Source organism: Prionailurus viverrinus, unplaced genomic scaffold (genome assembly GCF_022837055.1).
Source record: "Prionailurus viverrinus isolate Anna unplaced genomic scaffold, UM_Priviv_1.0 scaffold_45, whole genome shotgun sequence".
Classification (NCBI taxonomy): Eukaryota; Metazoa; Chordata; class Mammalia; order Carnivora; family Felidae; genus Prionailurus; species Prionailurus viverrinus.
In genome coordinates, this window is record NW_025927610.1 from 1,835,283 (window position 1) to 1,849,932 (window position 14,650).

The window sequence follows — 14,650 nt, forward strand, 5'->3', positions numbered from 1 at the left end:
ATTGTATTTGGAGACCATTATACAATAACTTGAAGCTTAAGGTACTGTCTTCCTCCAGGGAATATTTTATTTGCAATGCTGGGCAACTTGGGACGTGAGAAGTCCCAGGGCATCTTAATCCAGGTTGCAGTTATGAAGTTCTCTGGGCCACTCCAGTGCTGGCTTACTCCCAGGTCACCCTTTTTCTTGGGTGGGCTGGACCCCAAAGTGGAGACTGAACCGCCTGGGGCCCCAGTCTTGGCCCGCCTTGGATTTGACTGGTGTTCCCCTGCCTCAGCCTCTCAGGTGTCTTAGGATCCTCCCCGGTCCCCCCACAGCAGGAGGAGCCCTGGCATTTGGCTCATCTCTCCAGGTTCCTACCCTCTCCTGGCTTTCAGCCCTGACAGTTGCTTACTCTCTTGATGTTTATACTTGTCAGAAGGTAGGTCCATATTCCCTAGCCCGCCCTGGCTGTATGTGGAAGTTCTCCTCTACGTCTTAAATGGGATGTTAATCGAGAGCGGTCATCCTTCTCTTATTCCTGATTTTAACATGAATGCCTCCAGCGTATATGGGTAAGTTGCTGCCTTCTGGGCCGATACGTCTATTCCATCGTACTAAAGAAGTATTTATTCAGTTTATTGACTGAAGGTAACATAGATACAGTGAGTCCCTGTCCTAGGCAGCCCTCAACCCAGTGGTGAGGCGCAGCCATAGTGAATTGTTGCTTCTGCATCCAACTCTCCAACAGCGCAGAACTGTCCGCTTCCTCCGTCTCCACGCGTGCAACCTGCCCAGCCGCCGTTGGCCCCCGCGTGGCTCCTTCCTTCCACTGCTGCCGCCCCAAGCCCTGGCCTCATGCGGCAAACGGAGTACACTTTTCTCACCTCCCTTACACACACGTAGAGCTAGTAGTGCAGCGGCCACCCAGCATACCTTCCTCTACGTTCAACGATGGTTAACGTCTTGTCGTATCCGCCCCCCCCCCACCCCTGCAACCACTGGAAAGGACGTTGAAGACATTGTCACACTCTACCCAGCAATACTTTAGGAGATGCCTTCAAAACTAATGGCCACAATACCATTTTCACACAACTGTCTAACATCACCTAAAACCCAGTCCTGAGTGAAATTTCCAAATGGCCCCAGGATGCCTTTTAAGTTTTTTAAAATGAGGGTCCAATCAAGGTTCATGCTTTGCACTTGGGTTGTTATAATTTTTTATGGATAGTTCCCCGTTGTCGTTGTTGTTATTGTTGTTGAAATGACACTGACCTTCTAAAGCATCCAGGCCAGTTTCTCCTGGAGCATCCTCCCTTGTGAATTTGGTTGCCTCCTCGAGGCGTGGTTTGACTTGTTCCCATATCCCTCGCATTTTCTGTAACCTGGAAGATTGGTTGCACTGCCCCATACTTTAGCCACTAGCCACATGTGGCTATTGAGTACTTACTAACCGTAAGGGCACCTGGGTGGCTCAGTTGGTTAAGCATCCGACTTCGGCTCAGGTCATGATGGCTCGAGAGTTTGAGCCCCATGTCGGGCCCTGGGCTGACACACACATTCTGTGTCTCCCTCTCTCTCTGCCCCTCCCCCGCTCATGCTCTGTCTCTCTCTCTCTCTCTCTCTCAAAAATAAACAAACATTAAAAAAAATTTTTTTAAGGTAATGACTCTGAACTGAGATGTGCTGTAAGTACAAAATACACCAGATTTCAAATACTTCGTATAAAGTAAAGAATGTAGAATATCTCATATTTATACTGTTTACTTGTAGAAATGATATTTGGATATATTGGGTTAAACAAAAATATTAAAAGCAGTTTCTTTCTACTTTTTAAAAATTACACATGTGGTTCACACATTGTGTTGCACGGCTCTGGTCTGGAGGCCAGCTAGGCTCCCGTCAAGCCCTTTGGGAAGGAGGCTGCCCAGGTGGGGCTTGTCCCAGGGTCAGGCTGCCCTCTGTCAGCGGGCCGTGTGGGGTCACTCAGCAGAGCTGGTAACCGCCAGATCTCCCCCGTGTAAAGTACCTTTTCCTCTACAATCAGGAGGTCCTTTGTGGCTGTTCTCTGCAGTTCTCCGGACCTGTGAGAATTCTCCGTTACCCAGAAGCCTTCCACCGGTGGGTCTGGCACCCCCCGACGAGCCCGGCCCGAGTTGGCTGGGAGGCTGGAGCGGCAGAGGGGTGGCTGTTGCAACCCCCTCGTTTCTTCTGCTTCAGCTGCCTGGCTGTCCTCCCTGAGGGACAGCTTGCCCCCCCATGTCGCATCCATTCCCTCCCTCCCTCCTCTCCTCCCAATCTTAAAAACTGTATGTGTCACAACCAGTTTCACCATTATTCTTTTATGGAAGCTCAAGTTGTCCCCAGTTCAACACAAGCCCCTTCAAAGTAGCTCCTGTGTCCTTTTGACACACCCCGTCAGGTCTCGAGCACTTTCTCATTTTATGTCACAACAAGATGTTCCCAGCCCGTCCTTCCTGCCTCAAACCCGGAATCGGCCACTTCTCTAAGGAGCCCTGACTCTTCGGTACATAATGACGTCTAGTAAAGAAGAGCTGGGCTCCACGCATGCTCGCTGCTGTGGGGGTGTCACTGCTTCTGGGCCCTTCAGAGCACGCAGAGCTGGGGATTCATGAGTGGGTATCTCAGTTCAATTACTTTCATTCTCTTTCACTGTAGTAAAATATACAGAGCATAAAATTGACCATTTTAACCATTTTCAAGTGCACAGTTCAGTGGCACCCGATTCAAATTTATTTTAAAGAGTCTTTTTTAAGTTTATTATTTTTTTAATGTTTATTTTTGAGAGAGAGAGAGAATGAGTGGGGGAGGGGCAGAGAGGAAGAGAGAGAGAGAGAGAGAGAGAGAGAGAGATTGAGAATCCCAAGCAGGCTCTGTGCTGTCAGCACAGAGTCTAATGTGGGGCTCAGACCCACAAACCCCGAGATCGTGACCTGAGCCGAGATCAAGAGTCAGACGCTCAACCGACTGAGCCCCCCAGGCACCCCTCACATGCCTCGTGTTATAGATGATGAAACACAGACCCAGGAGGGGTGGTGACGGGAAATGACGTGCTGAGTCTGGATCACCAGGTCCTGGCGCTGACGCCCCGGGTAAGGTGAGCACTAACGGGAAACTTTGAGTCAGAAACTCTTAACAACAGTATGCTCACAATCCAGCAAGAACCTGAGACGGGCGAGCAAAGATTGGGGACAGCACTAGCCAGGACCGGTACGAACACACGCAAACAGGACCCCAAACACTGTTAGTTGAATAAATTCTTGTCACTTTTCTCAAGAGGGATTTGGCAGCACCCATCAAAAGATTTAAGTACACAAACCATTTGAGTTAGCGTCTACTTAAGAGTGTTACTGGGGCGCCTGGGGGGCTCGGTCAGTTGGGCGTCTGACTTCAGCTCGGAGATCGTGATCTCTCCATTCGTGGGTTCGAGCCCCGTGTCGGGCTCTGTGCCGACAGCTCGGAGCCTGGAGCCCGCTTCGGATTCTGTGTCTCCCTCTCTCTCTGCCCCTCCCTGGCTCGCATTCTGTCTCCCTCTCTGTCTCAAAAATAAACAAACATTAGATATTTAAAAAAAATTTTTTTAAGTGTTACTCTAGAGACATTATTAGATAAGCACTCAAAGATGGAGGTGCAAAGGTGTCAAAGTAATAATATCAAAAAGATGAGATGACATCGATGTCCCACAGTAAGGCACTGGTAGAAACATTCATACTTTCATATATCAGAATGCCCAAAAGCCATTAAAAAATGACACATGCAGGAGGATGTGGAGAAACTGGAACCCCGTGCACTGTCGGTGGCAATGCAAACTGGGGCAGCTACTGTGGAAAACAGTACGGAGGTTTCTCAATTACCCTACGACCCAGCAGTCCCGATTCTGAGTATTTGCCCAAAAGAATTGGCACCTGGGCCTCAAAGAGATATCCGCCGAATTCATAGCCGCCGAAAGGTGGAGACCCAAGCGCCCGTCAGCGGATGGACGGACAAACGGTGTGGTCCATCCACACAATGGAGTGTTATTCAGCCCTAAAAAGGAAGGAAATCCCGGGGCGCCTGGGTGGCTCCGTCAGTTAAGCTTCCGACTCTTGATTTCGGCAGGTCACGGTCTCACAGTTCATGAGTTCAAGCCCTGAGTCTGGTTGAGTGCTGACAACATGGAGCCTGTGTGGGATTCTCTCTCTCTCCCTTTCTCTCTCTGCGCCTCCCCACCCCACCGTCACCCTGGGCAAATAAATAGGTAAACATTAAAAAAAAGGGGGGGGAAGGAAATCCTGCCACCTGCCACCACCTGCATGAACCGTGAGGACATTATGCTCAGTGAAATGAGCCAGTCATGAAAGGACAAATACTGCATGATCCCCTTTATAGGAGGTCCCTAGAGTAGTTAAATTCAGAGAGACAGAAAGTACATGGTGGGAGCCAAGGGCTAGGGGGAGAAAGGAGAGTTGTGTTTAATGGGGACAGAGTGTCAGATTCACATCAGTCTAGAGATGGGTGGTGGTGACGGTTGCACAACAATGTGAACATACTTAATGCCAAACTGGACACTTAAGGGGGTACATTTTATGTATATGTATGTTTTGCCACTGAAAAAATAAAGAAAAATACTTCATTTCTTTTTTTAAATTTTATTTTATTAAAAAAATTTTTAATGTCTATTTTATTTTTTTGAGAGAGAGACACACACACACACACAGAATCCAAAGCAAGCTCCAGGCTCTGAGCTGACAGGCCTCGAACTCATGAACTGCAAGATCATGACCTCAGCCGAAGTCAGATGCTTAACCAACTGAGCCACCCACGTGTCCCCAGAAATACTTCATATCTAATGAAAATCTTTACCAGAAGAAAAACCTAGTTTTTGATGAAACTAGCAGGGAACTTTGAAGACATTTTTGGTGGGAGAGGAAATTTTTAAAAATTTTCAGAAGGGCAGTTTGTTCTCATAGGCATATAATATACATTCTTTTAAAATGTCCATATACCTTTTTTTAGCATGTAATTGTGCTTTATTGGGGGGAAACAAATAATTTTTACAAGACAATGTTTATTCTTATCTGTTTTTTTTTTTAGTCTTTTTTAAGTTCATTTATCTGTTTTAAGAGAGAGAGAGAAAGAGCATGAGCAGGGGACGGGCAGAGAGAGCGAGAGAGGGAGAAAGAGAATCCCAAGCAGACTCCACTGTGTCAGCACAGAGCCTGACATGGGGCTTGATCTCATGAACTGTGAAATCACGACCTGGGCCGAAATCAAGAGTCAGTCACTTAAACTGCCTGAGCCACCCAGGAACCCTTGTTTATTCTTATCTTAGTAATAAACAGATGTGGTCAACAGAAAAGGGCAGACAGTGCTTATAAAGAAAACAGCATTCCTCTGTCCCTTTTCCACCCATCCCAGTGGACATGGGCAGAAAGCCCATGGAAAGCCACTTGGAATTGCTTTAGCTCTTTCTTGCGTTTACATCAACCGTTCATACACTTTAACCGAGGGACCCCCTGCTACAAATCTACCTTAGAAACACTAACATGTGCACAAAGATAACAGTACAGGGATGTCCATCCCACTGGTGTTTATAGCAGCAAGAAAGCTGCAAAGAACGATTGTGTGGATTGTCTGATACATGGTGGCCTAAATGTGCAGTAAAAGATAATATTTAAATGACATGGCAAGAAACAAGTTAACTACAAATTACATAAATATAGAATAAACTGCTGACAGGGATTATCTTTGGACAGTGGCTGATACTAAAGGTGAATTTTTCATTGTGTAGCCTTTACTTTCAAAACTCTCTTCAATACATGTGTACTTGCTTATAACCAGAGAGGGAAGACAAGTCAACACGTGACGTTCCGGTCTGAAAAAATCCTCCCTAGATTTGTTGCCTCAGTCAGGACTCTTGGCTTGGTCTTGGAGACACTCAGCTCAGACTGGCTTAAGCAGGGAAAAAAAAAAACAACAAAAAAGAAGAAAGGATTGAACTGGTCCCTGGAGCTGTGCACAGCCCCCCAACCCTGAGGGCAGAGGACCCCTCAGGCTCCCCTGGGGCCGGGGCTCTGCAGGCAGGTGGCTCCACCCCCACGAGGGGCAGGAGTGTCCTCTGGAGGACCACCGCCCCTGTGCCCACACTGATGGAAGTGTCCGGAAGGCCTCAGAACGTAAACAGGTGGTAGGAATAAAGGTGATTTTTATTTTCTTTAGACTTTTTTTTAGAAAATTTTTTAGATTAGTCTAATTTTTTAGAAAATTTGCCTGTAATTTTTACCAAGAGCAAGCATTACCCTCCCACAGTTACTAACATATTTACTGAGCAGGTAGCACATACCAAACGCTCTACTGAATGCTTTACGAAGATGCTGAAGTTTCTGTCCCCACCTCCTGCCGTCTCCATTCTGGAGACGAGGGCCCCCATCTGAAGAGAAGCCATCCCTAAAAAAAGGTAACTTCTCTCTCCCCTCACCTGGGTATAAAGCACGCTCGGGATCAACGTCTGCTGGTCTCCGAGGACAAGGTCAGGCGGGGACTTTCCTTGAAACACTGGCCCAGCGCTACGGTGCTCCAGCCGCTGACAACACGCGTGGAAAACCAATTTCAGACACGCCGTGATGCCGACGGCACTCAGAAGCACCTCCGGGCGCAGGTCTCCGCCAAGGCAGAGCGGGCGGCCGTCCCCCTGGGGACACGTGGCGGACCCTGGCTCACTCTCCTGCACACGGCCGTGGGGTGGTGTCCCAGCATCCAGAACAAGTCCTTGCCGTTGGCTCAAGTCGCCGAGGTCTGGGCCCTGGCTTCTCACCCCACAGCCCCCGCTGAAGGCCACACACACGTGGATACGGGAGAAAGCGCCAGTTCTGCCCCTCGGGGCCACCCGCAGAGGTCTGTGTGCACCCCACCCCCGGGGGCTGCACAATGCCTGTGGGTGTGAGCGCCCCTCCCCGGGCAACGGAGCCCACGTTTCCACCTGAGGTTTGGGGCTCCGCCTTCTTCTCTGGGCAGCAGGGGCTGAAGGAGAGTTACTGACCTCAGAATTCTGGGGGCTCCTGCCGGCTAGGCGCCAACCAGCGCTTGGAAGGGGGCTCCTCGCCCACGACCACCTCCCACCTGTGCGTCAGTCCGGGGAGCCCTGCGGTCCCAGAGACTCACTGGGGCTGCCTCGGTCGGGTGAGTCACCGCTGCCCGCCACGCCCTGGCCTCAGGGTGCTGGAAACACCCCTGGAAGGTGCACGGCAGCCACAAGGACGGGCACGCAGGCGGAGACACGCCCCGGCGGGAGAATCTTGGTGACCGAGGCGCAGATGTCAGCCTGAACGCAAGCGGGTGAAGGCTTTGTGACGCTGGGGCCCTGGGGAAGCTGGGGCCGGCCTGTCCTCCCCCTCAATGACACCGGAGGGCACTCTGGGCTGAGGAACAGGACCCTCAGCTCTGGACACTGGTGGGCGGATGCCCAAGCCCTCCCCTCTCCCCTCTCCGTGGCACAGGTCCAGCCCTGGGGTTCTCAGCAGCCGGGTGGTCCACAAGGGCCTTCATCTTCAACTCGGCTTTGGTGGCAAGGTGATTCAGGGGCGAATATAGAGACGTCCGCAGACTCATGAGGCTCTCATTTCACGAGGTGTCACATGTTTATTGCTGTTCACAGATGGGGTCAGACACCGCGCTCGTGCTCCTGGGCGCTGGGGCCTGGCTCTGCAGTGAGTGGTCACACCATTGAGGGCAGCTCTTCCTTGTCGCCGGGGACACCGTTAATGCAGCCCTGCAACACGGCAGAGGGGCCGGGTCAATCTCTTACCCGCTCGGCAGGCTCAGCTCTCCCGTGCTGGACGCGCAACTTTACAACCGCGGGGAGGGGGACCAACTTTAGGGCTGAGTTTCACACTTCCTCTCATCACCTCACGGTAGGGAAGCTGCTCAGTTCACACACACACACACACACACACACACACACACACACACAGCGTCTCAGATTCGCTTTCTCTGTCACACACCCAATTGCAATTCCTCAACACTGAGCTGGGCCTGCAAGGAAGGAAGCAGGGCCCGGGCTCCCCGCTGCGAGCACCGGGTGGCGCAGAGCGGCCCCTCCCGCACCAGGACACCACAGCTGCAGGTGTCCCTGCCCGGCAACCTGCTCGCCTCGGCTCAGGCCTGCGTGTGGAGCGTGTCCAGACACGACTTCCTGCGCCTGGACAGACCGACCGTGCTAACGCACGCCTGGCCCCCGTTCTCCAACGGGGAGTTGGAGTCCCCGTGGTCATGGTGGTCATGCCCGACAGACCTTTCCCACCCAAGGCGTGTTTTTCACGCTGAACAAAGATGGACTCGAATGCTAGTGGACAAGCTCTGAACGAGGCCTTCGAGAACGGACAGGGCACCAAGCAGGATAAGCCGCTAGTCCAAGGAGAACTGCACTAGGGGGAAACGTTTCTAGATACGGCCCGCGAAGTGTCTCCGAACCACTCCTCCAGGCTCTCTGTGAAAGCAGGCTAGCGAGGGAGCGGCCGTGAAGTCAGAACGGGAACGGAGTAATCTACATGGCCTATACCGTTTCCCGACTGTTCTCCACGACACCGATTTCGGAGCACGCTTAAGTGCTTTGTCAGTGAGAGAGGGATCTGCTTCGGAGGCAGGTAAGCCCTTTTCCTTTTTGGATCAGAACAGTCTTCGTACCAACAGCAAACGCCCTTGCGAGGGTTTCTGAGCCCCCGTGGGGCTCAAATAGCACCACATTGCCAGAGCACTTAAGTTATGTTTCTTTGCTTTTAACACGTTACGTTTCTTAAGAAGCCAAAATAACAACATCCGTTTTGTTCTTACCCCTCTTCTGAGGAGTCTATAGAAGAAGCCTCTCTTCGGTTTGGGAACTGGGTGGCACAGTGTCTCTTGCAGATCCACATATTCTCCAGTGTCACTTTCGTTGATGTCCTTAAAACAACCCGATTCGATCATCTGCATCCACGGAGAAGTGGGGGACACCGCGAGGTCAGTCGGCCACATCCCCCCCCCCGCCCCCCCGCCGGCAACCGTGCCCAGCACTCCGGGGCCACCCCCATTCCGGTCCTCTTTCCTGCTTGCTGACTCCTTCTCGGGGTCCCTGCCCCGGCCTCCTCCTCCTCTCCCTGAGCGCACCCCCAGAGCAGGCCAGTACCGTGGGCGCCGGGCACCGGCCAGGCCCGCTTTCGAAGTGAGACCCATCGTGGACAACTATCCCCTTCCTGTGCGTAATGTTACCTCCAAGCACATGCGCGCGTGCGCACACACACGGTTCCTCCTGGCATCGTACCCCGTAGGAACCCGCAGTACCTCGTTCTGCCAGGAGATGGAGACAGAGCCTGTGGCAAATTGGCTGTAGAAAGTCTCATCTGTGGTGTCCAGGTAGACTCCCCTCACCGTGGAGAACTGGTCGATATCCACGACATCCTTACAATACACTGCCTTCGGCTGTGCGCAAAGAACAAAAAGGCGTTGGCCTCTGAGATGACTGGAATCAATCTTAGTGTCCTTAATTACTAAGAACACGACGCATATGAAATGGACCCATTCACACCGTATCTGAAGCCTTTCCCTTCTCCAGGGAAGTCTCCTCAGTCGCAGGCCCTGCGGATGCCCTCTGGCCCGCAAACCTCCTGAGGCCCCCGCCCTCCTCTTTTCCGCAGTGGAAGGTGGGTTACAGGCAGAGGCAGGGATGAGGAAGGGCAGGGCGCAGTCCCACCTGTGCCTCCAACCCTCGGCCTCCTTCACGTGAAGCGCCCTCTGCAAAATCTCAGTGGAAAACAGCAGGTCCCGCCTCCCCACCTGCTGTCAGAGGTCATCTAGTGGTCGGGAGCCCAGGCCCGCTGCCCTGAGGATCAAGCAAGCAGGGCGGGGCCAAGCCTGGGCCGCCGCCTCCTCCATGCAGCCTCCTCCATGCAGCCGCCTGTGCTTCTGGAAATAAGGAGTCGGCAGCTACAGACCAAACGGTGATAGTGCAAGAGGCACTGGCAGTCCTGAGAAATGTCCTGCCCATGTGCCGGAACCTGCACAAAGAAGTGACATTCCATAGGTTGCCCGTCAGCACACGTCAGAGCAGTGCTATCCGTTCAGTCCCCACACAGCGGGGGAAGGGAGCAAATGGTGGCCACACTCAGGAGGCAGTCTACGGGAGGCCGAAGGCCCAGAGCCCCGTCCTCCCCTCTCCCCCACCCCCAGTACACAAAACTGCCTACCCCACTGCCACCGGACTCTCCTGTCAAGTGGCCCCCACGGACTCCTCTGGTTACGTTCAGCAGAACACGCAGAACAGCCCCGGAGCCGGGACCCGCCAGGGCCTGCCCCAGGCTCGCCGGTGTGGCAAGGGCATCCCCGCCCCTCCCCGGAGACCGCCTGCCTTCCCTGCTCCTCTCCGGCGGACCCACAGCCGGTCTCAAGTCCCTGCGGCACACAATCACTAGCCAGGGGGTTGGCCAGTTGTAACAAAGGTTGCCAGTTTGTAACCTGTCTCCCTGCCTATGTCCGCAGGCTGGATCGAGCTCCACGGCAGCGAGACCTGGCTTTCCTGTTCTCCCTGTGGCCTCAATCCCGAGATCTGTGTCCTGCGGGTAGCAGGCACCCAATGGATCTGTAGCTCGTGAGCTAATTCAAAGGAGGGAGGCACCGGATAATGCACTGGAGTACGGAATAAACACGGTAAGCCCTGAATCACACCCTGCAGAACTCTCTCCTCTTCACAGGTCTGTGCTGTGCCTACAGCAGGCGGTTCAGGAGAGAGTCCGGACTGCTTGCTGCTCATTCGTTCACACTTCCATCCACAGGAGCTCACTGCCTGGTGTTCCCACAGGCGTGGCTGCAAACTGGGCTCTGGGCGCGGCCCCCGCCGCAGGCTCACGAGGAGACTCACGAGGAGGCTCAGGGGACCTCCAGGGCTGCCGGTGTGGAGCCAGGAACTGGGAGACGCATACAGGGCAAGTGCTTCCCAGACTAAAGAGGCAGGCGTGCCCGCGCTGACACAAGAAAGGGGACGCCGGAGCATGCAAGGCCTTGCCGGGCCCGCCGAGGAGGCCGTGGGGTGGTGCTGAGGTTCTGAGTGGGGCAGGGCCAGGCTCAGCTGCCACGAAGGCCCGTGAGGGCCCGTGAGGACAGTGTGGTGCGTGGCGGGGGCTGGGGAAGGGGGTCCAGGGTGGGGCACCCCGGGCACAGCCGGGCTGCACCAGGTGACTCTGTATCTGCTGGAACAAAATCACTGGGTCACGTGACCCCCTGCTCCTCTCTAGACAACGTACTTACATCAGGACAGAAAGGGGGATCCAACATATTTGCTTCCAGCTTCTTGAAGTTAATGTCCTTGAACACGGGGTGTCCCTTCACTTCCGCTGCTCCACCGCTGAAGCCCAGCCGTTGTCTGGGATTCTTGGTGAGTAACTGTGCCAGAGGCAGAAGCGAAGTCAAGTTAAGCTCCTGGGACGCGAGAGAGAACTCAGAAAATCTCCGCAATAAGAACCAGGGAATTAGGGGTAGCAAAGAGCACCTCCATCCAAAGTTACGCAAATTTCAAAGTTTCAACCAAACCTCGTTAATTCAGGTTTCTCTACTTTAGAATGCATGGTGCTTCAAAAAAAAGCGGAAGCTAAGAAAATAACCCTTGAGCCACCAGCAAATAAAGCGTGGGCTAAGTAAACCTTTGAGGAAGAATTTTAGCCATGGAAAAATTAAGGGGCTTTTTTAAAGGAAAAGGAACTGTCAAGAACGTCCGACATGCCATTTTAATGCTATGTTATGTTTATAACCAGAAAGTTCTTTATTCATTAACTTAACTACATCACTGAGGAACTCAGATGAGGCAGAATTTTGGCAAACCTAGTTCCGGAAATTGTATGTTCTTAAAGTGATCAGGCAGCACCTCTTCCTAAAGTGTTCCTTACTCACACACTCATCATCGTCACCAATTCAAAGAGGTTCATCCACGGTTACTATCAGTCAGTAAGGCTGGGGGTGCTCAAAGCAACATGGGAGGCCAGGGCCTCTAAAGCACAGCGGAGCAGGCCTGGGGAGCCCCTGAGCTTGTACCTAAGGTTTTATCGGAGCATAGCCGGGCCGTTACCTGAGCTGGGCCCAGGGCCGCTTCTGCACTGGAGCGGTGAAGGACCAGCTGTGAGAGGGACCTGCGAGGCCCAGGCACCTTTACTCTCTGGCCCCTCACAAAAAAGTTTGCTGGGGCGCCTGGGGGGGCTCAGTCGGTTGAGCGTCCGACTTCAGCTCGGGTCACGATCTCACGGTGCGTGAGTTCGAGCCCCGCGTCAGGCTTTGTGCTGACAGCTCGGAGCCTGGAGCCTGCTTGGGATTCTGTGTCTCCCTCTCTTTCTGCCCCTCCCCTGCTCACAGTCTGTCTGTCTGTCTCTTTCTCAAAAATAAATAAACATTTACAAAAACAAAAAACAGGAAAGTTTGCCGACCTTGGCCTCGCCTCGCCGCTAGCACCCACTTTTCTGAACAGAAATCAACTCCCAGTGCGACGCACGCCTACCTTGTTCACCTCGGCAGACCCACGGCCCTCATGTGCACTGTGCCCTCCGTCTAGAAGAGTCGTGGCCTGGCTCTCTCAGGCTCCAGCTTCCCACCTCAGACCTCCCTCGGCATACCTGTCACGACTGCTGTGACCACATCACTTGGGGAGCTGCTTGGACCAAAGCCTCCAGGGCCGGGGGGGACTCCCGCTCACTGCTGTGGCCCCAGCACCCAGCCGGGGCGACAGCTGAGTAAGATCCACTCAGTGCAGCTACCCCTCGCACACTTTGCTAATTAGGAACAGATCTGGAAACTAACTGTGGTGCCGGATACAATCCCCACATCTCAGGGCTCCGCGACTCCACCATCCAGCCCGTTGCCAACACACACCCATCCAGTGGCCCTGGACTTGTGGTCAGAGAGCTCGGTTGGGATCAGGTCTGCCCACCGCCGTTGACGATGGGACATCACGAAAAGCAAACTCTTGACTTTTCAACTGTGAGGCTAAGAAAATGCCCCAGAAATCCACCATGAGATTAGATGAGACAATCTGTCAAAGAGTTTTGAAAACTACAGGAAGGTGCCCACGTGTCAGGCGCCACGCTGACCTCCTGCTTGGGTCACCGTAAACAGCCGGCGTTTCCTCTTCCCTGCCTTCTGCTCTGTCGAGCACAAGTGCAACACCCTGACCTCACACCAAGTCCGGGTCACGCGCTCGGCACAGGTGCAGAGTGCTGGGGGCAGGCAGAGAGGGCGAGGGGCCCCGCAGCAGCCTGCAGCACCACTCCCCGCCCCGGCAAGTCCCTGTCCCCACAGGTGCCGTCCCCCTCGACTGCCCCTTGCCTCCCAAGACGCCCCCTCCTCTGGTCCTCGCTTGCTGGCACTGAACCCCCTCTCCAGGAAGCAGCCGCTGCCGATCTGTGTTGCCAGGCCCGGCACACGCACAGCGGCACCGCCTCCCGGCCAGCCTGTGGAGGAGAGGTCGTCACCACCCACAGCTTAGAGGCGAGAAACCAGAGGCGCCGTCAGGGAAACCCGGCACGGGGAGCGGAGACGTGGCTCCTGGCACAAGCTCCAAGCCAGAGCTGCCAGCCCCAACACGGGCACTCACGCGGGCACCGCCTTGCTCCCCGGCACCCCTAGCAGAGAACAGCACTTCTCCAGCCTGAAAAGCCCTGAGTCCTGGTTTCTTCCTTGTTGACGGCACCCGTCAAATCCTGCTTTTCCACTACAGTTCTTTTTCACGTTAGGTCTACGCGTGCATTCCTTAGGGGGCAGGCTCTTCCAACTCCATATTTTTACATTCCCACCGCCCTTATCAGTGCCTGGCAGATCACAAGCACTCGGTCAAATAGCAGCTTGGCCAGAGCGCTGTTAAACGTGGAGGCGCTGACCCAACACTGCCAGCTCCCAGCAGAATGAGCTGGCGGGGAGAAAGGCCAGCCTGCTTCCGCTGTCCGGTGACAGGCCACAAACATTGGACACATCATATATGGAAACAACAGGGGAGGGAAAACAAAACAGGTACTCTCCAGCCACCGACAACTCACCGAAGTTACTGATCTACTCAGTATAGCGGCTGTTGGTCCCACACCCACTTGGGGACCCACGCCCGTCCTCTCTGTGGCCTCCTCACCAACGACCTGGTCCTCCGCCCCCCATTCCTGCCACTCTCTCCCTAGACTCTTCGTGACCAGCCAGACCTCCTGTCCTCCCCACACGCTCCCCCAGACTTTCTGACTTTGGCAAGGAGGGACCAGACTCCAACGAGCTGGGCTCCCACCTTGCCTAGAGCCCGCCAACTCTGCCCCTTCCCTTGAGCCCCTCTTCCTCACCCTCCTATAACCCACTTCGATTCCACTGTCCATCATTCAGCCACCCCTCGGCCTCCGCCCAACCCCACAGCCTCGTAGGGCCCTTCACACATCAAGGAAGGTGGCAGGCACGTGACAGGCCATCAGGTCAAGGTGTCTGCTTGACCATGATTCCCGGCAGTAGTTAAAGAGGAAAGAAACATGAAAAGACAGAAAAACCTCACTGTTTCTAAGATACCGAAGATGCTGCTTTGTCTTTACTTTTGCAGGAAATGATGACCTTGGCCCCACCTTCCCTGTCAGGTGCGTCTTTGGAGAAAGCAAACAATGACTGCTCTGCTTTGCTCCCGTTGGCTGAAGCCCAG

The 14,650-nt window shown here is 53.8% G+C and overlaps 1 protein-coding gene and 1 long non-coding RNA gene across 5 annotated transcripts in view; one reads left to right on the top strand and one right to left on the bottom strand.

Annotated features, from left to right (window-relative positions):
• The first annotated feature begins 258 nt into the window (after window positions 1–258).
• Window positions 259–14,620, top strand: LOC125159187 (uncharacterized). The gene is made up of 3 exons (XR_007149713.1): window positions 259–554; window positions 10,489–10,656; window positions 14,555–14,620. It is a non-coding gene; the product is annotated as an uncharacterized LOC125159187 (long non-coding RNA).
• The window catches only part of GRK4 (G protein-coupled receptor kinase 4), a 93,848-nt gene continuing 85,365 nt past the window's right edge, over window positions 6,168–14,650 (bottom strand). For all 4 annotated transcript variants that reach the window (XM_047847209.1, XM_047847211.1, XM_047847212.1 and 1 more), the window contains 4 exons: window positions 11,254–11,388; window positions 9,295–9,432; window positions 8,809–8,940; window positions 6,168–7,747 (listed from right to left, as the gene is read on the bottom strand). In XM_047847209.1, coding sequence (XP_047703165.1) covers window positions 7,694–7,747; window positions 8,809–8,940; window positions 9,295–9,432; window positions 11,254–11,388 — 459 coding nt within the window. In that variant the 3' untranslated portion in view covers window positions 6,168–7,693. The remainder of the gene's footprint in view (window positions 7,748–8,808; window positions 8,941–9,294; window positions 9,433–11,253; window positions 11,389–14,650) is intronic.